The 20829-nt window shown below is 44.5% G+C and overlaps 1 protein-coding gene across 2 annotated transcripts; it reads left to right on the top strand.

The window, feature by feature from the left end:
* Positions 1–9: 9 nt before the first annotated feature.
* Positions 10–18413, top strand: dctn5 (dynactin 5). Of its 2 annotated transcripts, XR_013500665.1 has the most exons (8): positions 10–254; positions 1510–1578; positions 4599–4717; positions 6456–6567; positions 8844–8946; positions 11471–11602; positions 17382–17689; positions 18017–18413. XR_013500665.1 is itself a non-coding variant. In XM_078240328.1 (7 exons), the coding sequence occupies exons 1-6, from the start codon at positions 207–209 to the stop codon at positions 11566–11568; spliced, it is 549 nt and encodes a 182-aa protein (XP_078096454.1). In that variant the 5' UTR covers positions 10–206; the 3' UTR covers positions 11569–11602; positions 17382–18413. The 2 variants fall into 2 exon arrangements, 1 of the variants encoding a protein (XP_078096454.1); XM_078240328.1 differs by having other exon boundaries at positions 17382–18413.
* The last annotated feature ends 2416 nt before the right edge of the window (positions 18414–20829 follow it).

Raw genomic sequence — 20829 nt, forward strand, 5'->3', positions numbered from 1 at the left:
ATTAACTTTATGTCGGGCGGCAGCTTTCAGAGCGGGAGGGTGATGACGGTGACGGCGGCGGAAAAACTGCTTCAGTTTTACATTTTTAAAAAAATCTCCTGTTTTAATTCCCATTTTTCAGGTCGCGGCCGGTGGATCTGTCCCGGAAGCGCGCATTGTGTTTCCGGGTGAGAAGGGGAGCGGTCGCCCCGACAACCGAATCCGGGATGGAGCTGTGCGAGATCCTGTACAACAAGGCGGAGTACATCGAGACGGTGAGGGGGCGGCCCGCCGGCCGGCTGGGGTTTAATCTGCTCCGTGTAATGGGGAAATCAGTGAGCGGATTTACAGAAAGGAGGAGGAGGAGGAGGGGTGATGCTGCGGGAGTGCCGCACTGTCGGAGGTGCCAAGTTAAACTAAAGGCTCAATGTGAAAAGCTCCCACGGCGGTGTTTTAAAGAGCGACGGGAGAATAACCACCCGGTGCCTCAGGCAAATATTTATCCCTGAATCCACATCACCAAAACAGTCCGGTTATCTATCACATTGCTGTTTGTGGGACCTTCCTGTGTGCAAATTGGCTGCTCAGTTGTCTATATTGCGACAAAGTATTTAATTGCTTTGGGAGGCCCTGAGATTATGAAAGATGCTCTATAAATGAAAGTTGTTTCTTGGCACGGCGTCCTGTCGTGGATGGGGAGGGATTGGGTAGGATAACATTCTGCATCAACTAATTATCGTCCTCATCCATCCAGATAATGCATTTTCACGTCAAATGTCACCCAGCGCGATGCAAGATCTATGTACCAAATTCAGAAGAGCACCTTTCCCCATTGCACCAGTGTACCATGTTTTCTACCCTGATTTTTTTTTAAAATTCATTCATGGGACATAGGCATTGCTGGCAGGCCAGCATTTATTGCCCATCCCCAGTTGCCCGAGGGCAGTTGACAGTCAACCACATTCTGTGGCTCTGGAGTCACGCGTAGGCCAGTCCGGTAAGGACAGCAGATTTCCTTCCCTAAAGGACATTAGTGAACCAAATGGGTTTTTCTGACAATCCACAATGGTTTCACGGTCATCAGTAGATTCTTAATTTCAGGTTTTTTAAAAATTGAATTCAAATTCCACCATCTGTCGTGGTGGGATTCGAACCCGGGTCCCCAGAACATTAGCTGAGTTTCTGGATTAATAGTCTAGTGATAATACTATTAAGCCATTGCCTCCCCTCATATTGCTAATTAGTGCTTTGGGCCCATATCCATGTAAAATTAGATTGAGACCACCCAGACTTATTTCATGGGTCCATGCAAGCTACAGATGGAGAAAGCTTCACCCAGTTAGCCTGAGATTAGTTTAAACCCAAGTGAGAAGTCAGCCTGTGATCCATATCCCTAAGGTACATTACAATGTGCTGTGAAATTTCTTATCGGAGCATAATGACACAAGTAAAACTATTTTATATGTGGGCTTTGATTTTTAATTGTTCTATTGCTATGAGCTAATCTTTGATCATGATTTATGTCTGCAGGCCTCTGGTAACAAGGTGAGCAGGCAGTCTGTGCTGTGTGGGAGCCAGAACATAGTTCTCAATGGGAAGGTAAGTAGAACAGATGTGGACATGTTCAGAGAACTCTTTGTGCATTTGAGCAGCATCCAAAACTCTGTTTCCTTTATCCTCACTTGTACCAAGTTTTGCTTGCCTATTATCCAGTTCTTGCTGACCTACATTGGCTCCTGGTCTGACAATGCCTCAATTTTAATTTCTCAATTTTGTGTTCAACACTTCCCATGGCTGCGATCCCCCTGGTCACCCATCTCTATACCTCTTCCAGCCCAACACCCTCCAAGATCTCTGTGCTCTTACAATTTTGGACTCTTGTGCATTCCCCCCAATTTTCATTGCTACACATTTGATTTGATTTACTATTGTCACGTGTATTAGTATACAGTGAAAAGTATTGTTTCTTGAGTGCGATACAGACATTGGCAGCAATGCATTCACTGTCCCTGGAATTCACTCCCTGACACACACTCTAGCCTTCTCACACACTCCTTAAACCCAATCTTTGACCAAGCTTTTGGTGACCATAAGACATAGGAGCAGAATTAGACCACTTAGCCCATCGAGTCTGCTCTGCCATTCAATCATGGCTGATTTTTTTTGTCATCCCCATTCTCCAAATAATCTCTGATCCCCTTATTAATCAAGAACCTATCTATCTCTGTCTTAAAGACACTCAATGACCTGGCCTCCACAGCCTTCTGCGGCAAAGAGTTCTACAGATTCACCACTCTGGCTGAAGAAATTCCTCCTCATCTCTGTTTTAAAGGATTGTTCCTTTAGCCTGAGATTGTGCCCTCTGGTTCTAGTTTTTCCTACTACTGGAAACATCCTCTCCACATCCATTCTATCCAGGCCTCGCAGTCTCCTGTAAGTTTCAATAAGATCCCCCCTCATCCTTCTAAACTGCAGCGAGTACAAACCCAGTGTCCTCAACCGTTCCTCATACAAGCTCTTTATTCCAGGGATCATTCTTGTGAACCTCCTCTGGACCCTTTCCAAGGCCAGCACATCCTTCCTTAGATACAGGGCCCAAAACCGCTCACAATACTCCAAATGGGGGTCTGACCAAAGCCTTATACAGCCCCAGAAGTACATCCCTGCTCTTGTATGCTGTCCCTTTTGACATGAATGCTAACATTGCATTTGACTTCCTAACTGCCGACTGAACCTGCACGTTAACCTTAAGAGAATCTTGAACAATGACTCCCAAGTCCCTTTCTGTTTCTGATTTCCTAAGCATTTTCCCAGTTAGAAAATAGTCTATGCCTCCATTCCTCCTCCCAAAGTGCATAACCTCACACTTTTCCACATTGTATTCCATCTGCCACTTCCTTGCCCACTCTCCTAACCTGTCCAAGTCCTTCTGCAGCCACCCTGCTTCCTCAATACTACCTGTCCCTCTACATATCTTTGTATCATCTGCAAACTTAGCAACAGTGCCTTCAATTCCTTCCTCCAAGTCATTAATGTATATTGTGAAAAGTTGTGGTCCCAGCACTGACCCCTGAGGCACACCACTAGTCACCGGCTGCCATCCTGAGAAAGACCCCTTTATCCCCACTCTCTGCCTTCTGCCAGTCAACCAATCCTCTATCCATGCCAATATCTTACCCTTAACACCATGGGCTCTTAACTTACTTAACAGCCTCCTATGCAGCACCTTGTCAAAAGTCTTCTGGAAATCTAAATATATCACGTCCACTGGTTCTCCTTTATCTAACTTCCTTGTTACCTCCCTCAAAGAACTCTAACAGATTTGTCAGACATGACCTTCCCTTGACAAAGCCGTGCTGACTCAGTCCTACTTTATCATGCACTTGCAAGGACTCCGCGATCTCATCTTTAATAATGGACTCTAAAATCTTGCCAATGACCGAAGTCAGGCTAACCGGCCTATAATTTCCCATCTGCTGCCTCCCTCCCTTCTTAAACAGCGGTGTTACATTAGCTACTTTCCAGTCCTCTGGTACCCTCCCTGCCTCCAGTGATTCCTGAAAGATCTCCACAATTTCCTCAGCTATCTCTTTTAGAACCCTGGGGTGTGGTCCATCCGGTCCAGGTGATTTGTCCATCTTCAGACCTTTCAGTTTCCCCAGAACCATCTCCTTAGTGATGGCCACGACAGTCATCTGTGCCCCCTGACTCTCCTGGAGCTCTGGCATCCCACTGGTGTCTTCCACCGTGAAGACTGATGCAAAGTGACTATTTGGTTCCTCTGCCATTGCTTTGTTTCCTATTATTACTTCTCCAGCCTCATTTTCCAGTGGTCCAATGGCTATTTTTGCCTCACTCTTAACTTTTTAAATATTTCCTCATGTTGCTCAGTATCAATTAAGAGATTGAGTTTCCGTTTGGTTATACACAGAATGTCCACGTTGCTTGTGAGGCCAACATTATTTTCCACCCTTAATTGATGAGCCACCTTCTTGAGTACAACTGAGTGGCTTGCTAGGCCATTGCAGGTGGAAAATTAGCTCTGAAGTCACATGCAGACCCGAAAGGATGTTAGTGAACCAGATGAGCTTTTACAACAGTTTGGTGGTTTAATGGTCATCATTACTGATTTTAACTTTATAACTGAATTTGAATTCACCAGTGGGATTTGAACTCATGATTCTGGATCTTCAGTTCAGGCCTCTGGATTACTTGTTCAGTAATCAATGTGCTACCGGACCCCATAGTACCTCCCAGCACTGATTGGAGAACATTATTTCTCCCCTTCTCAATCCAGGAGTGTTGAAATTAATTTCTGGACCCTGATTGCTGCCATGGTTGAGATCAGATAACAGCACAGATCAGGGACCCTCTAGTCTGTGTTGTTGAGTAATGGACCTGGCAGTGCACCTACCCACTAAGACACCAGCAACTCCCCAGAATAGTTTGTACTGATTCTAGGTATCTTAATCTGGGAATGTTTCACTGAAATCTATCCAATCCTCTACAGCAGATAACTGCATTGACAAAATGCAGTTTTGACCAGAAGTTTAACACTTAATCCTTTGTGGTTACTTCATATAGAGAATCTATTGTGACACTGTTATTTTTTAAATCAGACTATCGTTATGAATGATTGTATCATCCGTGGAGACCTGGCTAATGTGAGGGTTGGACGGCACTGTGTCATCAAGAGCCGAAGTGTCATACGCCCACCTTTCAAGAAATTCAGCAAAGGGTAAGGCTATTGCATTTTACAGACCCGGGTATTACAGCAACACGGCACTGGGAAAGGTTCATATATCAATCATATAAATTGAGAACTCCCATTCTCTCCTTGTCTTACTGAAATTTCTGTGGAATCAGATTTTTCCACAAGGTGGTCCTTTTGTCTAATTCTATTGGATAATCCATCTTCACACAGATTTCAGATTGGCCTCTGCTGCCAGGGCCGAACTATGACTTTGTTTATAATGGTAATTGACAGGCCTGCAGTAAGCACTGATTCTATGTGACCTGCACACACAACCTATTGAGGGATGTGATGCTTGTTTATTTTTGAAACCACTTCTAGATCTCGTTCTTGCTCTTGCTGTGGGTGGGGCCAGGGGAGCTGGGAAGGGTTTGAATGTGACAGACCCAGAAATTCCACACACACATATTAGGCACTCAATCTCTGTAAAAGAGAAATAGAATGATTACATATTAGAATAATCTTGAATTTATATAATAACAGGCATTAGGAATGTTTACATATGTTGGAACCCTGTGATATTAATGAGCATGAGGAAGATTTATGTATCAGACTCCTATGACACCACTTGAAAATGTGTTTTGCTGCAGGTGGCAGCAGAATTTAGTAGTAATTTAAAAAAACTTGTGCAATCTTTTTGTTAACATGTAGCAGTTTCATAATATTTTACCAATTAAATTGAGAGGTGTGGGATTGGTGCTTTCAAGAATTGCTTTGATTTGATTTATTATTGTCACACATATATTAATATACAGTAAGAAGCATTGTTTCTTGTGCGCTATACAGACAAAGCAAACCGTTCATAGAGGACAGGAGAGTGCAGAATGTAGTGTCACAGTCATAGCTAGGGTGTAGAGAAAGATCAACTTAATATAAGGTAGGTCCTTTCAAAAGTCAGATGGCAGCAGGGAAGAAGCTGTTCTTGAGTCAGTTGGTACGTGACCTCAGACTTTTACAAATGTAATGAGTTATCTGCTGTACTTTCAGTTATCTCAGAAAAGTTTAAAAACTCTGCCTGGATTTGAGGAGATTTTTAAAGGGGAGCGGAAAGAGGCAGAAGGTTTAAAAATGTGATTACAAAATGGGAGAGACAGCTGACGGTTCTTTCCCTGTGCCTTTGCCCTTTCTTTCATTCACCCATCTCTCTCCGATGAGTACAGCACTGCAGTACGTATCTGTAGCCCCAATCTGCCCTGACTGATAAGCTAACGGCATATACACCACTCGACCTGGAACCTTTTGCTGAAGGTTGAGTGGGAGTCAACTTGTTGGACTGTCCAGTTGGAGCAGTGCCCTATTTCATAACAAGCCTGAGAGCAGGATGGAGGAGCAGGACTGCCTCCTAGCGGTCTGCCTTTTCATTAACTTGCAAAAGGGCAGTTGTGTCATACGTTAGGTCAGTACACCACCTTGTTCCTGCCCTAAAATCAAGCTCATCTTCCTGGCGGTGGTGAAGAGCTTGATGCTTCAGATCTGAACAAGAATGACTTGTATCAGAGAGAGTGTAATAAACTTTGATTTCAGCATGTGAGTATGCGGAGATTCTGATGGCTTGCATTAGTTTTCTGATGTTAGAGGCAGCTAGAGAGCACTCTGCAAGGATCTGTGCCTCTGTTACCATCTGACTTGTAGGTGAGCTCATGTATGAGAGTGGGTCGGGGTTAAATCATCTTATGTTAACAATACATCAATAATTGAATCAACCTTTTCTTTCATAATACAGGGTTGCCTTCTTCCCACTACACATTGGAGACCATGTGTTCATTGAGGAAGACTGTGTGGTAAATGCTGCACAGATTGGATCCTATGTCCACATAGGGAAGAATTGTGTTATTGTAAGTACGGTGCCTCTTAGTCATGCTGACATGTCCGCTGCGCTGCACAGTCTTATTATGCAGTTAGAACAGAAGCCTGTGAGAGGTTGGAGCTTTCAAGGAGGAGTTAAAAGACCTAGTGAGGGTTAGATCCACACAGGGATGTTAAGGGAATTGTATGCTGAAAGTTGTGCTTGGGGGAGGTGTGGGTACATTTTGCAATTACAAAGAGAAATGGTAGGGAATGAGGGAGGAGTTAGAGATTTGCAAGGAAGGATTTCGCACTGAAAAGGGTAGTTGGATTGTCTGGCCTTGTGCTGATATTATTGCTCTAGGTAGAAGTCAGATTTTCATCAACCCAAGTGAATCCAAAGACCAAGCTAACCTTTCACCCAAGGAACAGGTGTGTTGATCACTTTCCAGATGTTCAAGCTTTTCAGTTTCTGTAGCCCTTAGGGAGAGGAGTTTGTCCAATCTCAGACAGATGGAGATTTCCTTGCATATTATTTATCTCCCAGTGCCACTGTTCTTTAACCTAAACTGCTGAGTTTCAGCACATACCCACACTTACTTGCACATGGAGGAAGTCGTCATCAACAGCTGTCTGTGATTTGAGGATGACATGACAACTCAGGGTCATGAGTTTCTGCCATGGGTCTTTGTGTGACTGAGCAAGTCGAGTCTCAACCCACATATCTTTGGGACAAGAGGTAGTTTGGATGAGATAGTGGGATGCAGAGCGAGGGTTTTGCTTCCTTTTCTATCTTTCTCTGCTGCTGTGCCTCATTATGATATTGGGTCTCAGCATGTTGCTGCTTGATGGACAGTTTGTCACTCCTCCCAGTCATTAATGTCCAGGCTACTGCACTTCAGGAGAATTTGAGCGTTATTGAAGCATTGTTTTTGTCCTTCCCTGAAATTTTGGCCACTTGAGAAAACAGGACTTGGTGGGAAGACTCATTTTGGCCATCTGGATACCTTGTCCATCCGCTGATGTTGATTTTACAGGGGGTTTTGCCTGAATGTTTATGGAGCTGGTTTCAAGAAGAACACTAGCTTTTGTTCAATGGTCCTCCCAGTGCTAATCGGATTTCTTTAGTGCTCTTGTGTGTCACTAATGCACCGTCCTCTTCATTGTATTCATTGACATGACAAAAGCATTTGACTCAGTAAATCACAAGGCTCTGTGGATTGTGCTCCAAAGATTTGAGGGAGACATCATCACAATTCTGCAATTGCTTCATGATGATGCTGCAACTGCCTTGAATGGGAGTTCCGAAACAAACACTTTAGAATCTGGACTGGTGCCAAGGCTGTGTGATATCTCCCATTCCATTTACAATCTACCTGACAGTGACTCTTTCCCTCATCAAAGATCAGCTGCCCTCTGGTGTTGGTATTAAATGCCATCAAGATGGAAAACATCTTGACTTCAATCGCCTTCATGCCAAAACTAAACTAACCACCAAAGTCATGCATGATCTATAGTTTTCAGGTAACTGCAGTGTCATTGCCCACTCTGTACCAGATTCTACTGTTTTTCAATTTTGCATATAAAAATCATGGCTTATCCTTGAGTGTTGCCAAAACAAAACTCATATCAATTCAGACCTGGTCAGCCAAATGTTCCACCTGTAAGTGATGGATGGTGGTGTCAGTAAAGTGTTCAACAGCACACAGAGCCACAGTTGCCACTTTTGATCAGAATGATAAATGGCTAACGAGGCTTTCTGCCTCCAGATAAAAGGGATCATCGTATATTTGTGCCTGCTGTGAATGCAGGATAACCTTGTTTTATAAAGTGCAAAATGTTTATAGTTTTATTTCAATTACAGGATGGACGTTGAATCTGTGTGTCTAAGGGTTGCTGTGCTCAACTTTTGAACTTTACAGTAGAACTCCTGGCACTCTGGTCACTTGCTGTGTTATTAGGTTAGGGAGAGGACATGTCGTCCGGGATTCCCACTGGCCATTGCTAGAAATGGATGTCAAAGGCAGTGTGATGCCTGTATGGTAATATAACCAGCTGGAACTCACTGAGCTGATTTATAAGGAACCATTTTGATAGGAGGATTACAGCTGCTGCTTCTGTTATCCTGAGCAGAGTTTTGGCCTTCATTGCCCTGTCAATGTTTCTCCGAGCCTTTTTGATGCTTTTCTTTTGTACGGCTGCAGCGTGTGTTTGTTCTTCCTCCAAGCGTGCTTTTATATTGGTGGCCGTACCGAGTTATACATTGCATTTAGTTGTGTTCTCTGAGTGAAGTGTGTTCTCTCTTATGCTGTTTATTTCTCCATAGGGTCGGAGATGTGTTCTGAAAGATTGCTGCAAAATTCTAGACAACACTGTTCTTCCGCCAGAAACTGTGGTCCCGCCTTTCACCATCTTCTCAGGCTGCCCAGGTGAGTACATCAAAACGCCAGCATCACACCTACATTGCTGGAACCACATCTAATTGTGTGGGTCCAGAGTGATCACCCACTGCAGGGGAGGGGAGGCAGCCATGTTTGTTGCAGTTAATGGACTGGGTAAAGTCCTGTTACTGTGCCACTTTTTTTTTTAGCAGCACTGTATTACTGCCACACAGCTTTGTAATAGTGTGACATTACATGGGGAGGTAGATATAGGGAAAACAAAGTGTAATTCAACACCTTAAACATTTTACTATGTTAAAGGCACTATGTAAACTTTAGATGCAGAGTGAGGGTTTTGCTTCCTTTTCTCTTCTCTGCTGCTGCTGTGCCTCATCATTAAGACGTTGGGACTCGGCGTGATGCAGCTTGATGGACAAGTTGCTATTTTGAATAACTAGTAGCAAGCTCCTCCCAGTCATTAATGTCACTTACTGCACTGCATTACTGCACTTCAGGAGAGTTTGAGTGTCTCTGAAGCATTGTCTTTATTCTCCCCTGAAACGGGAGGCCACCTGAGAAAACAGGACCTGGTGGAAAGACTGTTTTTGGCCACCTGGACATCATGTCCATCCGTTGATGTTGATTTTGCAGGAGTTTTGCCTGAATGTTTGCAGCTTCAAGAAAAACAGTGGCTTTTGTTCAATGGTCTTCCTATTGAAGACATGATGTGGAGATGCTGGCGTTGGACTGGGGTAAACACAGTAAGAAGTCTAACAACACCAGGTTAAAGTCCAACAGGTTTATTTGGTAGCAAACGCCACTAGCTTTCGGAGCGGCTGCTCCTTCGTCAGATGGAGTGGGAGATCTGCTCACAAACAGGGCATACAGAGACACAAACTCAATTTACAGAATAATGATTGGAATGCGATTCTTTACAGCTAATCAAGTCTTTAAAGGTACAGACATTGTGAGTGGAGAGAGCATTAAGCACAAGTTAAAGAAATGTGTATTGTCTCCAGACAGGACAGCTAATGAGATTTTGCAAGTCCAGGCAAGTTCTGGGGGTTACAGATAGTGTGACATGAACTCAAGATCCCGGTTGAGGCTATCCTCGTGTGTGTGCAGAACTTGGCTATCAGTTTCTGCTCAGCGACTCTGCGTTGTCGTGTGTCGTGAAGGCCGCCTTGGAGAACGCTTACCCGAAGATCAGAGGCTGAATGCCCGTGACCGCTGAAGTGCTCCCCAACAGGAAGAGAACAGTCTTGCCTGGTGATTGTCGAGCGGTGTTCATTCATCCGTTGTCGTAGCGTCTGCATGGTTTCCCCAATGTATCATGCCTCGGGACATCCTTTCCTGCAGCGTATCAGGTAGACAACGTTGGCCGAGTTGCAAGAGTATGTACCGTGTACCTGGTGGATGGTGTTCTCACGTGAGATGATGGCATCCATGTCGATGATCCGGCACGTCTTGCAGAGGTTGCTGTGGCAGGGTTGTGTGGTGTCTTGGTCACTGTTCTCCTGAAGGCTGGGTAGTTTGCTGCAGACAATGGTCTTTTTGAGGTTGTGCGGTTGTTTGAAGGCAAGAAGTGGGGGTGTGGGGATGGCCTTGGCGAGATGTTTGTCTTCATCAATGACATGTTGAAGGCTCCAGAGGAGATGTCGTAGCTTCTCCGCTCCGGGGAAGTACTGGACGACGAAGGGTACTCTGTCCACCGTGTCCCGTGTTTGTCTTCTGAGGAGGTCAGTGTGGTTTTTCGCATTCCAATCATTATTCTGTAAATTGAGTTTGTGTCTCTCTATGCCCTGTTTGTGAGCAGATCTCCCACTCCATCTGACGAAGGAGCAGTGCTCTGAAAGCTAATGGTATTTGCTACCAAATAAACCTGTTGGACTTTAACCTGGTGTTGTTAAAACTCTTACTGTGTCTACCCAGACTGTCCATGGCTGGGAGTGTTTGACACTGGAACTGGATGTCAGAAGTGAAAACATCCTTCACCATTTGTTTTGAATTAGTTGCCCTGGTTGTAAATTGTGTTGCCCAGATATTGCAGTGTCCTCTTCTTTTCAAGGTGTGGCTATGGCTGATTGGGTAACACTCCCCTCTGAATGTGGGTTCAAGTCCTACACCACGCACACACAATCTAGGTTGACACTCTCTGTGTGGTACTAAAATAATGCTGTACTGACAGAGGTGCTGTCTTCCAGATCGGATATTAAACTGAGTTCCTGTCTGCCCCTATCAAGTGGATGTAGAGTTCACGTGACACTATTCAAAGAGCAGTGGAGACATTTTCCAGTGGCCAGTATTTATTAATCAAGATCACTAAAACAGATGATCTGGCCATTATCAAATTGCTGTATGTGGCACTTTGCTGTGTGCTGCTACGTTTCCTACATTACCTCAATGACTACGCCTCAGAAGTACTTCAGTGGCAATCAAACACTTGGAATATCCTGAGGTTGTAAAATGGACTTTATAAGTGCAAGCCTTCAAGCATACAAGATGATTGCAGATTATTGTAGGCTGAGGAGTGGGGTCCTACATTAACTGGGTTTGTGGTGTTTTCTGATAGGCCTTTTTGCCGGTGAGCTTCCAGAGTGTACACAGGAACTTATGATGGACGTCACAAAGAGCTACTACCAGAAGTTCCTGCCACTGTCTCAGATATGAGATGGGCCTTTTCTCCAGAGCACTACAAGTACAGGTACAGTGACCAGAAGGAATCTGCATTAATGAACCCTCTTAAACTTGCAAATTCCTGGGGTGCATAATGAGAGCAAGATCAGAGTTTAATGTTTAAGCTGCCCTTGTTTCACTTCAACCCTATTGGGCCCATTGGCCTCCAGGGTAGATTTAGGATATGGCTGGTTTTATCTTCATATCCCAAGAATTGTTAGCAAGCAGGTGGCATGTTGGTATGACTCAGTTAGTCAGTAACACAGATCCCACTGGCTCAGAAGGGTTCCAATACACTAGGACTTGAACAGATCATCACGGCTAGTGCTGTGCTTCAGTGTTGAGGGCATGCTACGTTGTCAGAGATGCCATCTTCCAGATGAGACATTAAACCAAGATCCCAATCTTCATGTTCAAGGTCCCAGATCTCATGGCATGATATGTAAAAATGTAAGAAATGTCACCATGTCCTGACCAACATTTTTCCCTCAACGACAAACTCCAACAACACATTAACTGGTCATTAATAAAGTATCTGTCTGGGATCTTATTATATGCAAAATTGTTATATAGTATTTCACATAACACTGCATAGTAATGCACTGTAAGGCATTTTGGGAAATTCATGATCAAGTGCTATATAAATGCATGCCTCTGCTCAAGTGCCTAGTGAACTAGTCCTCTCACACCCATCCGCACACGCACCATTTCCAACCCATCCCACTACACACTAATTTCCTGAATTTGAACAAGTATTTACTTTTAGAAACATAGAAAGAAACGTAAAAAAACTACAGCACAAAACAGGCCCTTCGGCCCCACAAGTTGTGCCGAACATATCCCTACCTTTTAGGCCTACCTATAACCCTCCATCCTATTAAGTCCCATGTACTCATCCAGGAGTCTCTTAAAAGACCCTATTGAGTTTGCCTCCACCACCACTGACGGCAGCCGATTCCACTCGCCCACCACCCTCTGTGTGGAAAAACTTCCCCCTAATGTTTCCCCTGTACCACCCCCTAGCACCTTAAACCTGTGTCCTCTCGTAGCAGACATTTCCACCCTGGGAAAAAGCCTCTGAGAGTCCACCCGATCTATGCCTCTCAACATCTTATATACCTCTATTAGGTCTCCTCTCATCCTACATCTCTCCAAGGAGAAAAGACCGAGCTCCCTCAGCCTATCCTCATAAGGCATGCCACTCAATCCAGGCAAATCTTGTAAATCTCCTCTGCACCCTTTCAATCTTTTCCACATCCTTCCTGTAATGAGGCGACCAGAACTGAGCACAGTACTCCAAGTGGGGTCTGACGAGGGTCTTATATAGCTGCATCATAATCCCCGGACTCCTAAACTCAATCCCTCAATTGATAAAGGCCAGCACACCTTATGCCTTCTTAACCACCTCCTCCACCTGTGGGGCTGATTTTAGAGTCCTATGGACCCGGACCCCAAGTTCCTTCTGATCCTCTACAGTACTAAGAGTCTTTCCCTTTATATTGTACTCCTTCATCCCATTTGACCTGCCAAAATGGACCACCACGCATTTATCTGGGTTGAAGTCCATCTGCCACTTCTCCGCCCAGTCTTGCATCTATCTATGTCCCTCTGTAACTTCTGACATCCCTCCAGACTATCCACAACCCCACCAACCTTCGTGTCGTCGGCAAACTTACCAACCCATCTCTCCACTTCCTCATCCAGGTCATTTATGAAAATGACAAACAGCAAGGGTCCCAGAACAGATCCCTGGGGCACACCACTGGTGACCGACCTCCATTTAGAAAAAGACCCATCTATACCCACTCTCTGCCTCCTTTGGGCAAGCCAGTTCTGGATCCACAGGGCAGCAGCCCCTTGGATCCCATGCCCTCTCATTTTTTCTAGAAGCCTTGCATGGGGGACCTTCTCGAACGCCTTGCTAAAATCCATATAAACCACATCTACCGCCTTCCCTTCGTCAATGTGTTTAGTCACATTTTCAAAGAACTCCACCAGGCTCGTAAGGCACGATCTGCCTTGACAAAGCCATGCTGAGCATTCTTGAGCACACTAAACCTCTCTAAATGCTCATAAATCTTGTCCCTCAGGATCTTCTCCATCAGCTTACCAACCACTGAGGTTAGACACACCGGTCGATAATTTCCTGGGCTATCCCTATTCCCCTTCTTGAAAATAGGAACCACATCCGCAATCCTCCGGCACCTCTCCCGTCTCCATCGACGACGCAAAGATCATCGCCAGAGGCTCTGCAATCTCTTCCCTCGCCTCCCACAGTAACCTGGGGTACATCCCATCCGGACCCGGCGACTTATCTATCTTGATGCCATTCAAAGATTCCAGCACAACCTCTTTCTTAAAGTCCACATACTCAATCTTTTCAGTCCACTGCAAGCCCACAGTACATCCACCCATGTCCTTCTCCTCTGTGAAAACCGAGGCAAAATACTCATTAAGCACCTCTGCCATTTCTACTGGTTCCATACAGACTTTCCCGCCTTCACCTTTTATAGGCCCTATTCCTTCACGTCTCATCCTTTTACTCTTCACATATTTATAGAATGCCTTAGGGTTTTCCTTAATCCTACCTGCCAAGGCCTTCTTGTGACCCCCTTCTGGCTCTCCTAATTTCCTCCTTTAGTCTCTTCCTACAAGCCGTATACTCATCTAGATCCCTATCTTCGCCAAGCTCTCCGAACCTTTTGTATGCTTTCCTTTTCTTCTCGACTAGTTCCCGCACAGCTTTCGTGCACCATGGTTCTTTTAACCTACCAACTCCTCCCTGTCTGCTCGGAACGTTGTCCTGTAGAACTCTAGAGAGACATTCCTTGAAAAACTGCCACCTCTCTTCAGTACATTTCCCCGAGAATACCTCCTTCCAATTTACTCCTCTAATTGTGCTTTTCAAGTTGTCTTTCTTTCAGTTTTCTGACACCCTTTTATTTCTTTTAGAATCCCTACAGTGCAGAAGGAGGCCATTCGGCCCATCGAGTCCGCACCGACCAGAATCCCACCCAGACCCTATTCCCACATATGTATCCTGCTAATCCCCCTGACGTTAGGGTCAATTTAGTATGGCCAATCAACCTAACCCGTACATCTTTGGACTGTGGGAGGAAACCGGAGCACCCGGAGGAAACCCACGCAGACACGGGGAGAACGTGCAGACTCCACACAAATAATGACCCGAGGCCAGAATGGAACCCGGGTCCCTGGCACTGTGAGGCTTAACAACACCAGGTTAAAGTCCAACAGGTTTATTTGGTAGCAAAAGCCACACAAGCTTTCGGAGCTGCAAGCCCCTTCTTCAGGTGAGAGATTTCCCACTCACCTGAAGAAGGGGCTTGCAGCTCCGAAAGCTTGTGTGGCTTTTGCTACCAAATAAACCTGTTGGACTTTAACCTGGTGTTGTTAAACTTCTTACTGTGAGGCAGCAGTGCTAACCACCGTGCAGCCATTTGTGCAGTTCTTGTCTAAAGGTTTGGTTTATGGTCCTTGCGTTTTAAACCTAGAAACTAGAAGCAGGAACAGGCCATTCGGCCATTCAAGCCTGCTCCATCATTCAATTTGATCATGGCTGATCATCAAATTTAATATCCTGATTTTCCCCCACTTCCTCCCATATCCCTTAATCCCTTTAGCCCCAAGAGCTATATCTAATTTCTTCTTGAAATCAGACAACATTTTGGCCTCAACTACTTCCTGTGGTAGCGAATTCCACACATTCACCATCCTCTGGGTGAAGAAATTTCTCCTCACCTCAGTTCTAAAAAATTTACCCCTTATCCTCAAACTATGACCCCTAGTTCTGGGCTCCCCCACCCCTGGGAACATTCTTTCTGAATCTACCCTGTCTAACCCTGTTAGAATTTTATAAGTTTTGTTGTACCTGTTAATTCTCAGATACTTTCAACCAGTTTACTTACTCCAAGCTTTTACCCTGGTGCCCTTATTTGCAAGATGGACAAAGCACAAACACAAGTAAAGGTTCAACAAGCTTATTAATAATAACACTATTAACCCTTAAATTACCCACATAAAACAAGAGGATACCCCAGCAGATTCAAGTATACTACCCGTAAAGATGGTTTGGTTGAACTGCAGGTCCGATTCTCTGAGTCCCTCTGGTCCGTCGTCACGAAGGTGACTCTCGATGGCCGCTTCTTCCTTCCTTCCTTCCTTCTCTGGTCAGTCTTCCGAATGGTCACGGCCGTCTCCTTCGTCGGGTCTTCGCTGCAGTGTGACTCAAAGTGTGTCCCTTTGTCCCCCAGCCTGCTTGCCTTTCCAGAAACTTCTCTGGCTTCCGGCCAATGAGGTCCCAGGAGGGGGTTCCAGTACCCAGTAGGTTTCTTGATGTCTGCCTGACAGGACACCAGGGTCCGCCCCCCAGCTGTCCATCTCCATGTTGTTGAACTTGTTAGTCATGATGTGGAGATGCCGGTGTTGGACTGGGGTAAACACAGTAAGAAGTTTAACAACACCAGGTTAAAGTCCAACAGGTTTATTTGGTAGCAAAAGCCACCCAAATAAACCTGTTGGACTTTAACCTGGTGTTGTTAGACTTCTTACTGTGTTGAACTTGTTATCAGATAAGGTATCTACAGGAACTCTTGGTGACAGAAAGTCTGGCTCGATCTGCGCTTCTAACAATAGGCCGATGCATTTCAATGAGGTGCCATGATCTCCTGCTAAGTCTCAAGTAGAGTGTAACGACCTTTGATGGGTGGTTGATGGGTCAGGCCCAGACACGTTTGTGTATTTGTACAATTGGCCTGCCTGAGGTTTGACTGTGTTTGATTTCAATGTGCCCAATTCTTCAATTTAGGATATCCAATTGTATCAGCCTTAAAACTAGGCCCTGTTTATATCACCACAGTTTCTATGAGATCCCCCCTCACTCTTCTAAACTCCAGTGAATATAATTCTAACCAACTTGGTCTCTCTTCATATGACAGACCTGCCATCCCAGGAATCAGCCTGGTAAACCCTCGCTGTATTCCCTCTGTAGCAAGGACATCTTTCCTCAGTTAAGGACACCAGAACTGCACACAATACTCCAGGTGTGGCCTCACAAATGCCCTATACAATTGCAGCAAAACATCCCTATCTCAATACTCAAATCCTCTCACTATGAAGGCAGACATACCATTTGCCGCCTTTACTGCCTGCTGTACCTGTGTGCTTACTTTCAGCGACTGATGCACAAGGACACTAAGGTCTCACTGAGTATCCACCTCTCTCAATTTACATCCTTCAAGTAATAATCTGTCTTCCTATTATTGCTACCAAAGTGGATAACCTCAAGTTTATCCACATTATACTGCATCTGCCATGCAGATGTCCACACACTCAGCCTGTCCAGATCACGCTGAAGCATCTCTGCATCCTCCTCACAGCTCTCCCTCCCACCCAATTTTGTAACATCTGCAAATTTGGGGATAATATATTCATTTCCCTCTTCCAAATCATTAATATATAATGTGAACAGTTGGGATGCTAGCACCGATCTCTGTGGAACCCCACTGGATAACGATACAAAATCACTTTAATCTGGTGTCACATCCACAAATGTATGATCCTGCTAGTATATAAAACTAATTGACCAAATGATCAGCTAACAGCCAAGTGCGTGTTTCCTCTCAGTGGATCTACTAAGGGTCTTGCACGATTGCACAATCCTAATTCTGCCCCCATGTGTTTGTTACTATCTGTATAAACTGTCTGAACTCTTCAATTTGTTCCCAGCCTTGAATCAGCTTCTCCTGGGCATTCATCATTCTACATTTGACTTTGTTTTCTTGTTGCAGAGTCCAATTAATTGGGTAACTGAAAGTGAACGACTGGACAAACAGAAGGCCTAGCTTCTGCCTGGGCACTCCCAAGTGATGGAATGGCTCTAATGTAGGGAAACTCAGGTGTTCTGAATGATATGTGTTCACCTTTGGTCTGGTCTGCTGCTGCTCTACACTGAGTGATTCACTGTGTGTCCGGGTAGTCTTCACTTCACCAATTTTAAATCATAAACTGGCTTTGCACAAAGCCAGAAAATTAGAGACTGGGAACATACCATATTTATTCTAGAAATTATTTCTGTGGTGAAATGTTAAATCACTGAGTGTCCTACACATCTTAACCAGGTTTGACCCACTTATAAAATGGAAAAGAGCTTAGATTGTGACCAAGTATAAAGATTATATGTTTTCTCTCTTAAGAATTCACTCACACTAGACTTAATGTTTGTGTTAAATGTCCTTTAGACTGACTGCCACCTGCTATTTGCACAGTTCATCACTGTTTAATCTGTTTAATTACCAATATTACTTGGGACAAAGACAGAAAAATGCTGGAAACGCTTAGCAGGTCTGACAGAATCTGTGGAGAGAGTAGAGCCAACATTTTGAGTCTAGATGACCCTTCGTCAGCTGCTGTCAGACCTGCTGAGATTTTCCAGCATTTTTCTGAATTTGTTTCAGATTCCAGCATCTGCAGTATTTTGCATTTATCCTATGGGATCCTTGCTGATGCAGTGCAGCATACAGCTTGCTCAGGGGCAGAATTCATGGTTGGGGGGGGCTTCTGGTAGAAAAATGTGCAGCATTGTTTCAGCGCTTTGGCTGTTTCTTGGATGTTGATGAGAACTGGGGGGTGGGACAGGGGTGTTGATTGTGAGGGGCCAACCCTTCCATCAAACCAGTGGTGAGGCTTAGTTACCAAAATGTATCCAGTTTATTTGAAAGATCTGTTTCATTAAAGACCAATTCTTCAACCCAGGCACGTTGTCTGATGAAATGGTGTGACTGAAAGAGAATTGGCTGCACAGGGCACCAAGGGCAGAATTTTTTTTAAAAACTGACAGAGAAAAAAATTAGTTTTTGAAGCCACTTCCCCGAGCATGCCATGTGAGAAATTTAACCCAGGTGTGGATATGTGCATTTATGGTCGTGTGTAGTTATGTAGACTTTGAATGTCCTTAGTTAGAAGGAATCCAGATTTTGAGGCTTTCAGGCAAGCAAGTAGGGTCCAAATGGGTGTTGCTTTAGGGCACAGGAGCTCTCTGGTCATTTGGTTGCTTTTGGTTTCCCTGTGGCTAATGGGTTTTGGATAATTGGGCAGGTACTTTCCTACCTCCTAAGGATACCTGTTTGACTCTCTTGAACTGTTCAGTCTGATGTGGAAGGCATCAGACAATCCCAAAACTGAGGATAGAGATCATCTCCTAACAAAAGTTGTACAATACTTTGGACAACGGGACTACATTGTACATTGATCTTGAAATTGTCCATCAAATCTCTTTTTCCTCTCTTCTCCCTCCCCCCTCCTCTTTTGGAATGGTTCTGCTTCCTGCCAGTACTTCTCATTGATAGTAAATGCGTTATCTGGGGTTAGGCACGTGGATAATAGGAGGTGAGAGCTTGCAATGTAACACTTGGTGACTCATTGTATTGGTGCAGCAGTACCAGAAACACCCCAGATTTAATTGCCATCAGTATTGCTTGATGCTGTATATATTGTGCAGTCTCAGTGTCCACCAGCCCCAGCCATGATGCACATTCTCTGAGCACACTCAAATTTACTGCTGTTTCCAACTGTGTATGCAGTGTACCTTGCCCTTCAATGGACAACTGGATTCTGTTCATTATTTTCCTGTCAGTTCTGTTCAGCACTGCTTCCAAACAGGTTCCCTGTGCAATGCACTGTGCCTGCAATGCTCCAAAGGAAACTGGAGGACACTAGAACACTATGTGGATCTGCTGTGTCAGTCACATCTGTCAAAGAATTAAGAATGAGAAAGTTTTATATGCAAATAATCATGATTATCCTGTTTTTGTGCATTCATAAAAATGTTCCTTGAAATAAAACTGATAAATTGCAGCCAAGAAGGAGTTTATAGATCACAGAGGGTAGGTGAGGGAAATATGTATACAGCAGTATTTAATTTGCAGCAGACACTCAAGGTACACATGTCTGCAAGCTTTAGACTCACAACTTTGCAACACAGAAGGAGGCTATTCAGCCTTTTGTGCCTGTATCAGTTCTCTGAAAGAGAGATCCACTGTTCCCCATTGGATGAAGGCAAAATGCTGCTGATGTTGTAATCTGAAACAAAAACAGAAAGTGCTGGAAAATCTCAGCAGATTCAAGGGTCAACCTGACTCGAAACGTTGGCTCTATTCTTTCTCCACAGATGCTATCAGACCTGCTGAGATTTTCTAGCATTTTCTCTTTTTGTTCCACTTTATCCCAAAACCCTGCCATCTCACTGTTTTCTCTTCTAAATATTTATATGCTCGCTTCCCATTTAAACTATTAAAAAGTATTTGGGTGTGACAGAGTTGATGCAGCAGAGGAGCAAGGTTTGAATAGCTTTTTCCCACTTCTGACTGTTCTTCTGCCCAACAGCTGCTCTGCCTACCCCTCAGGTGACTGCTGCCGACTGCCAGTGAGATCTTCAACTTGTGCCAGATGGTTGGCGGTTTTGCACTGAGGCCTCCTCAGTTCTGTTACAGATGAAGCAGTCGCTGGCTGCCCCCACCCCCCGCACCCAAATCTTACGTGATTTATATTGCACTTGTGGGCATCCCTGGCTAGGCCAGCATTTGTTGCCCATCCCTAGTTACTGTAATAAAATATCCCAAGTTGCTTCATGGGGTAATAGGACATAATTTGACAAGAAGCCACGTAAGATATTTGGTCAAATTACTTACAAACTTTGTCAGATTAATAAATTTTAAGGTACATGGTAAGCTTGAGGGAGGGATTTTAGGAGCTTGGACTTGAGCCCAGACAATTGAAGGCATGGCGGATGAAGAAATTGGGGAGCTGCAAGAAGCCATTGTTGGAGGAATGTAAAGTTCAGAGGATTGTAGGATTAGATAATGAGACTTATTGCAACTCTGGAACACCATACAATAAATTATTTTACTTTTGAGTGCAATAAGATGAAAGTGTAGTTATTTACTGATGTTGACCATTGCACAGCTGTTTTCTTTAAATAGTGTAAGAGTTTTAACAACACCAGGTTAAAGTCCAACAGGTTTATTTGGGAGCAAATACCATTCTTTAAATAGTGCCAGAGGAGAGTAAACATAGAAAACTGCCCCCCATCCCAACACAGAGCTCCCTTAGTACTGTCCCTCTGCCAGTGCTGCGCTCCCTTGGGACTGTCCCTCTGCCAGTGCTGCGCTCCCTTGGGACTGTCCCTCTGCCAGTGCTGCACTCCCTTGGTACTGCCCCGCTGCCAGTGCTGCACTCCCT

This window comes from Mustelus asterias, chromosome 23 (assembly GCF_964213995.1).
Source record: "Mustelus asterias chromosome 23, sMusAst1.hap1.1, whole genome shotgun sequence".
In the NCBI taxonomy this organism is placed as follows: Eukaryota; Metazoa; Chordata; class Chondrichthyes; order Carcharhiniformes; family Triakidae; genus Mustelus; species Mustelus asterias.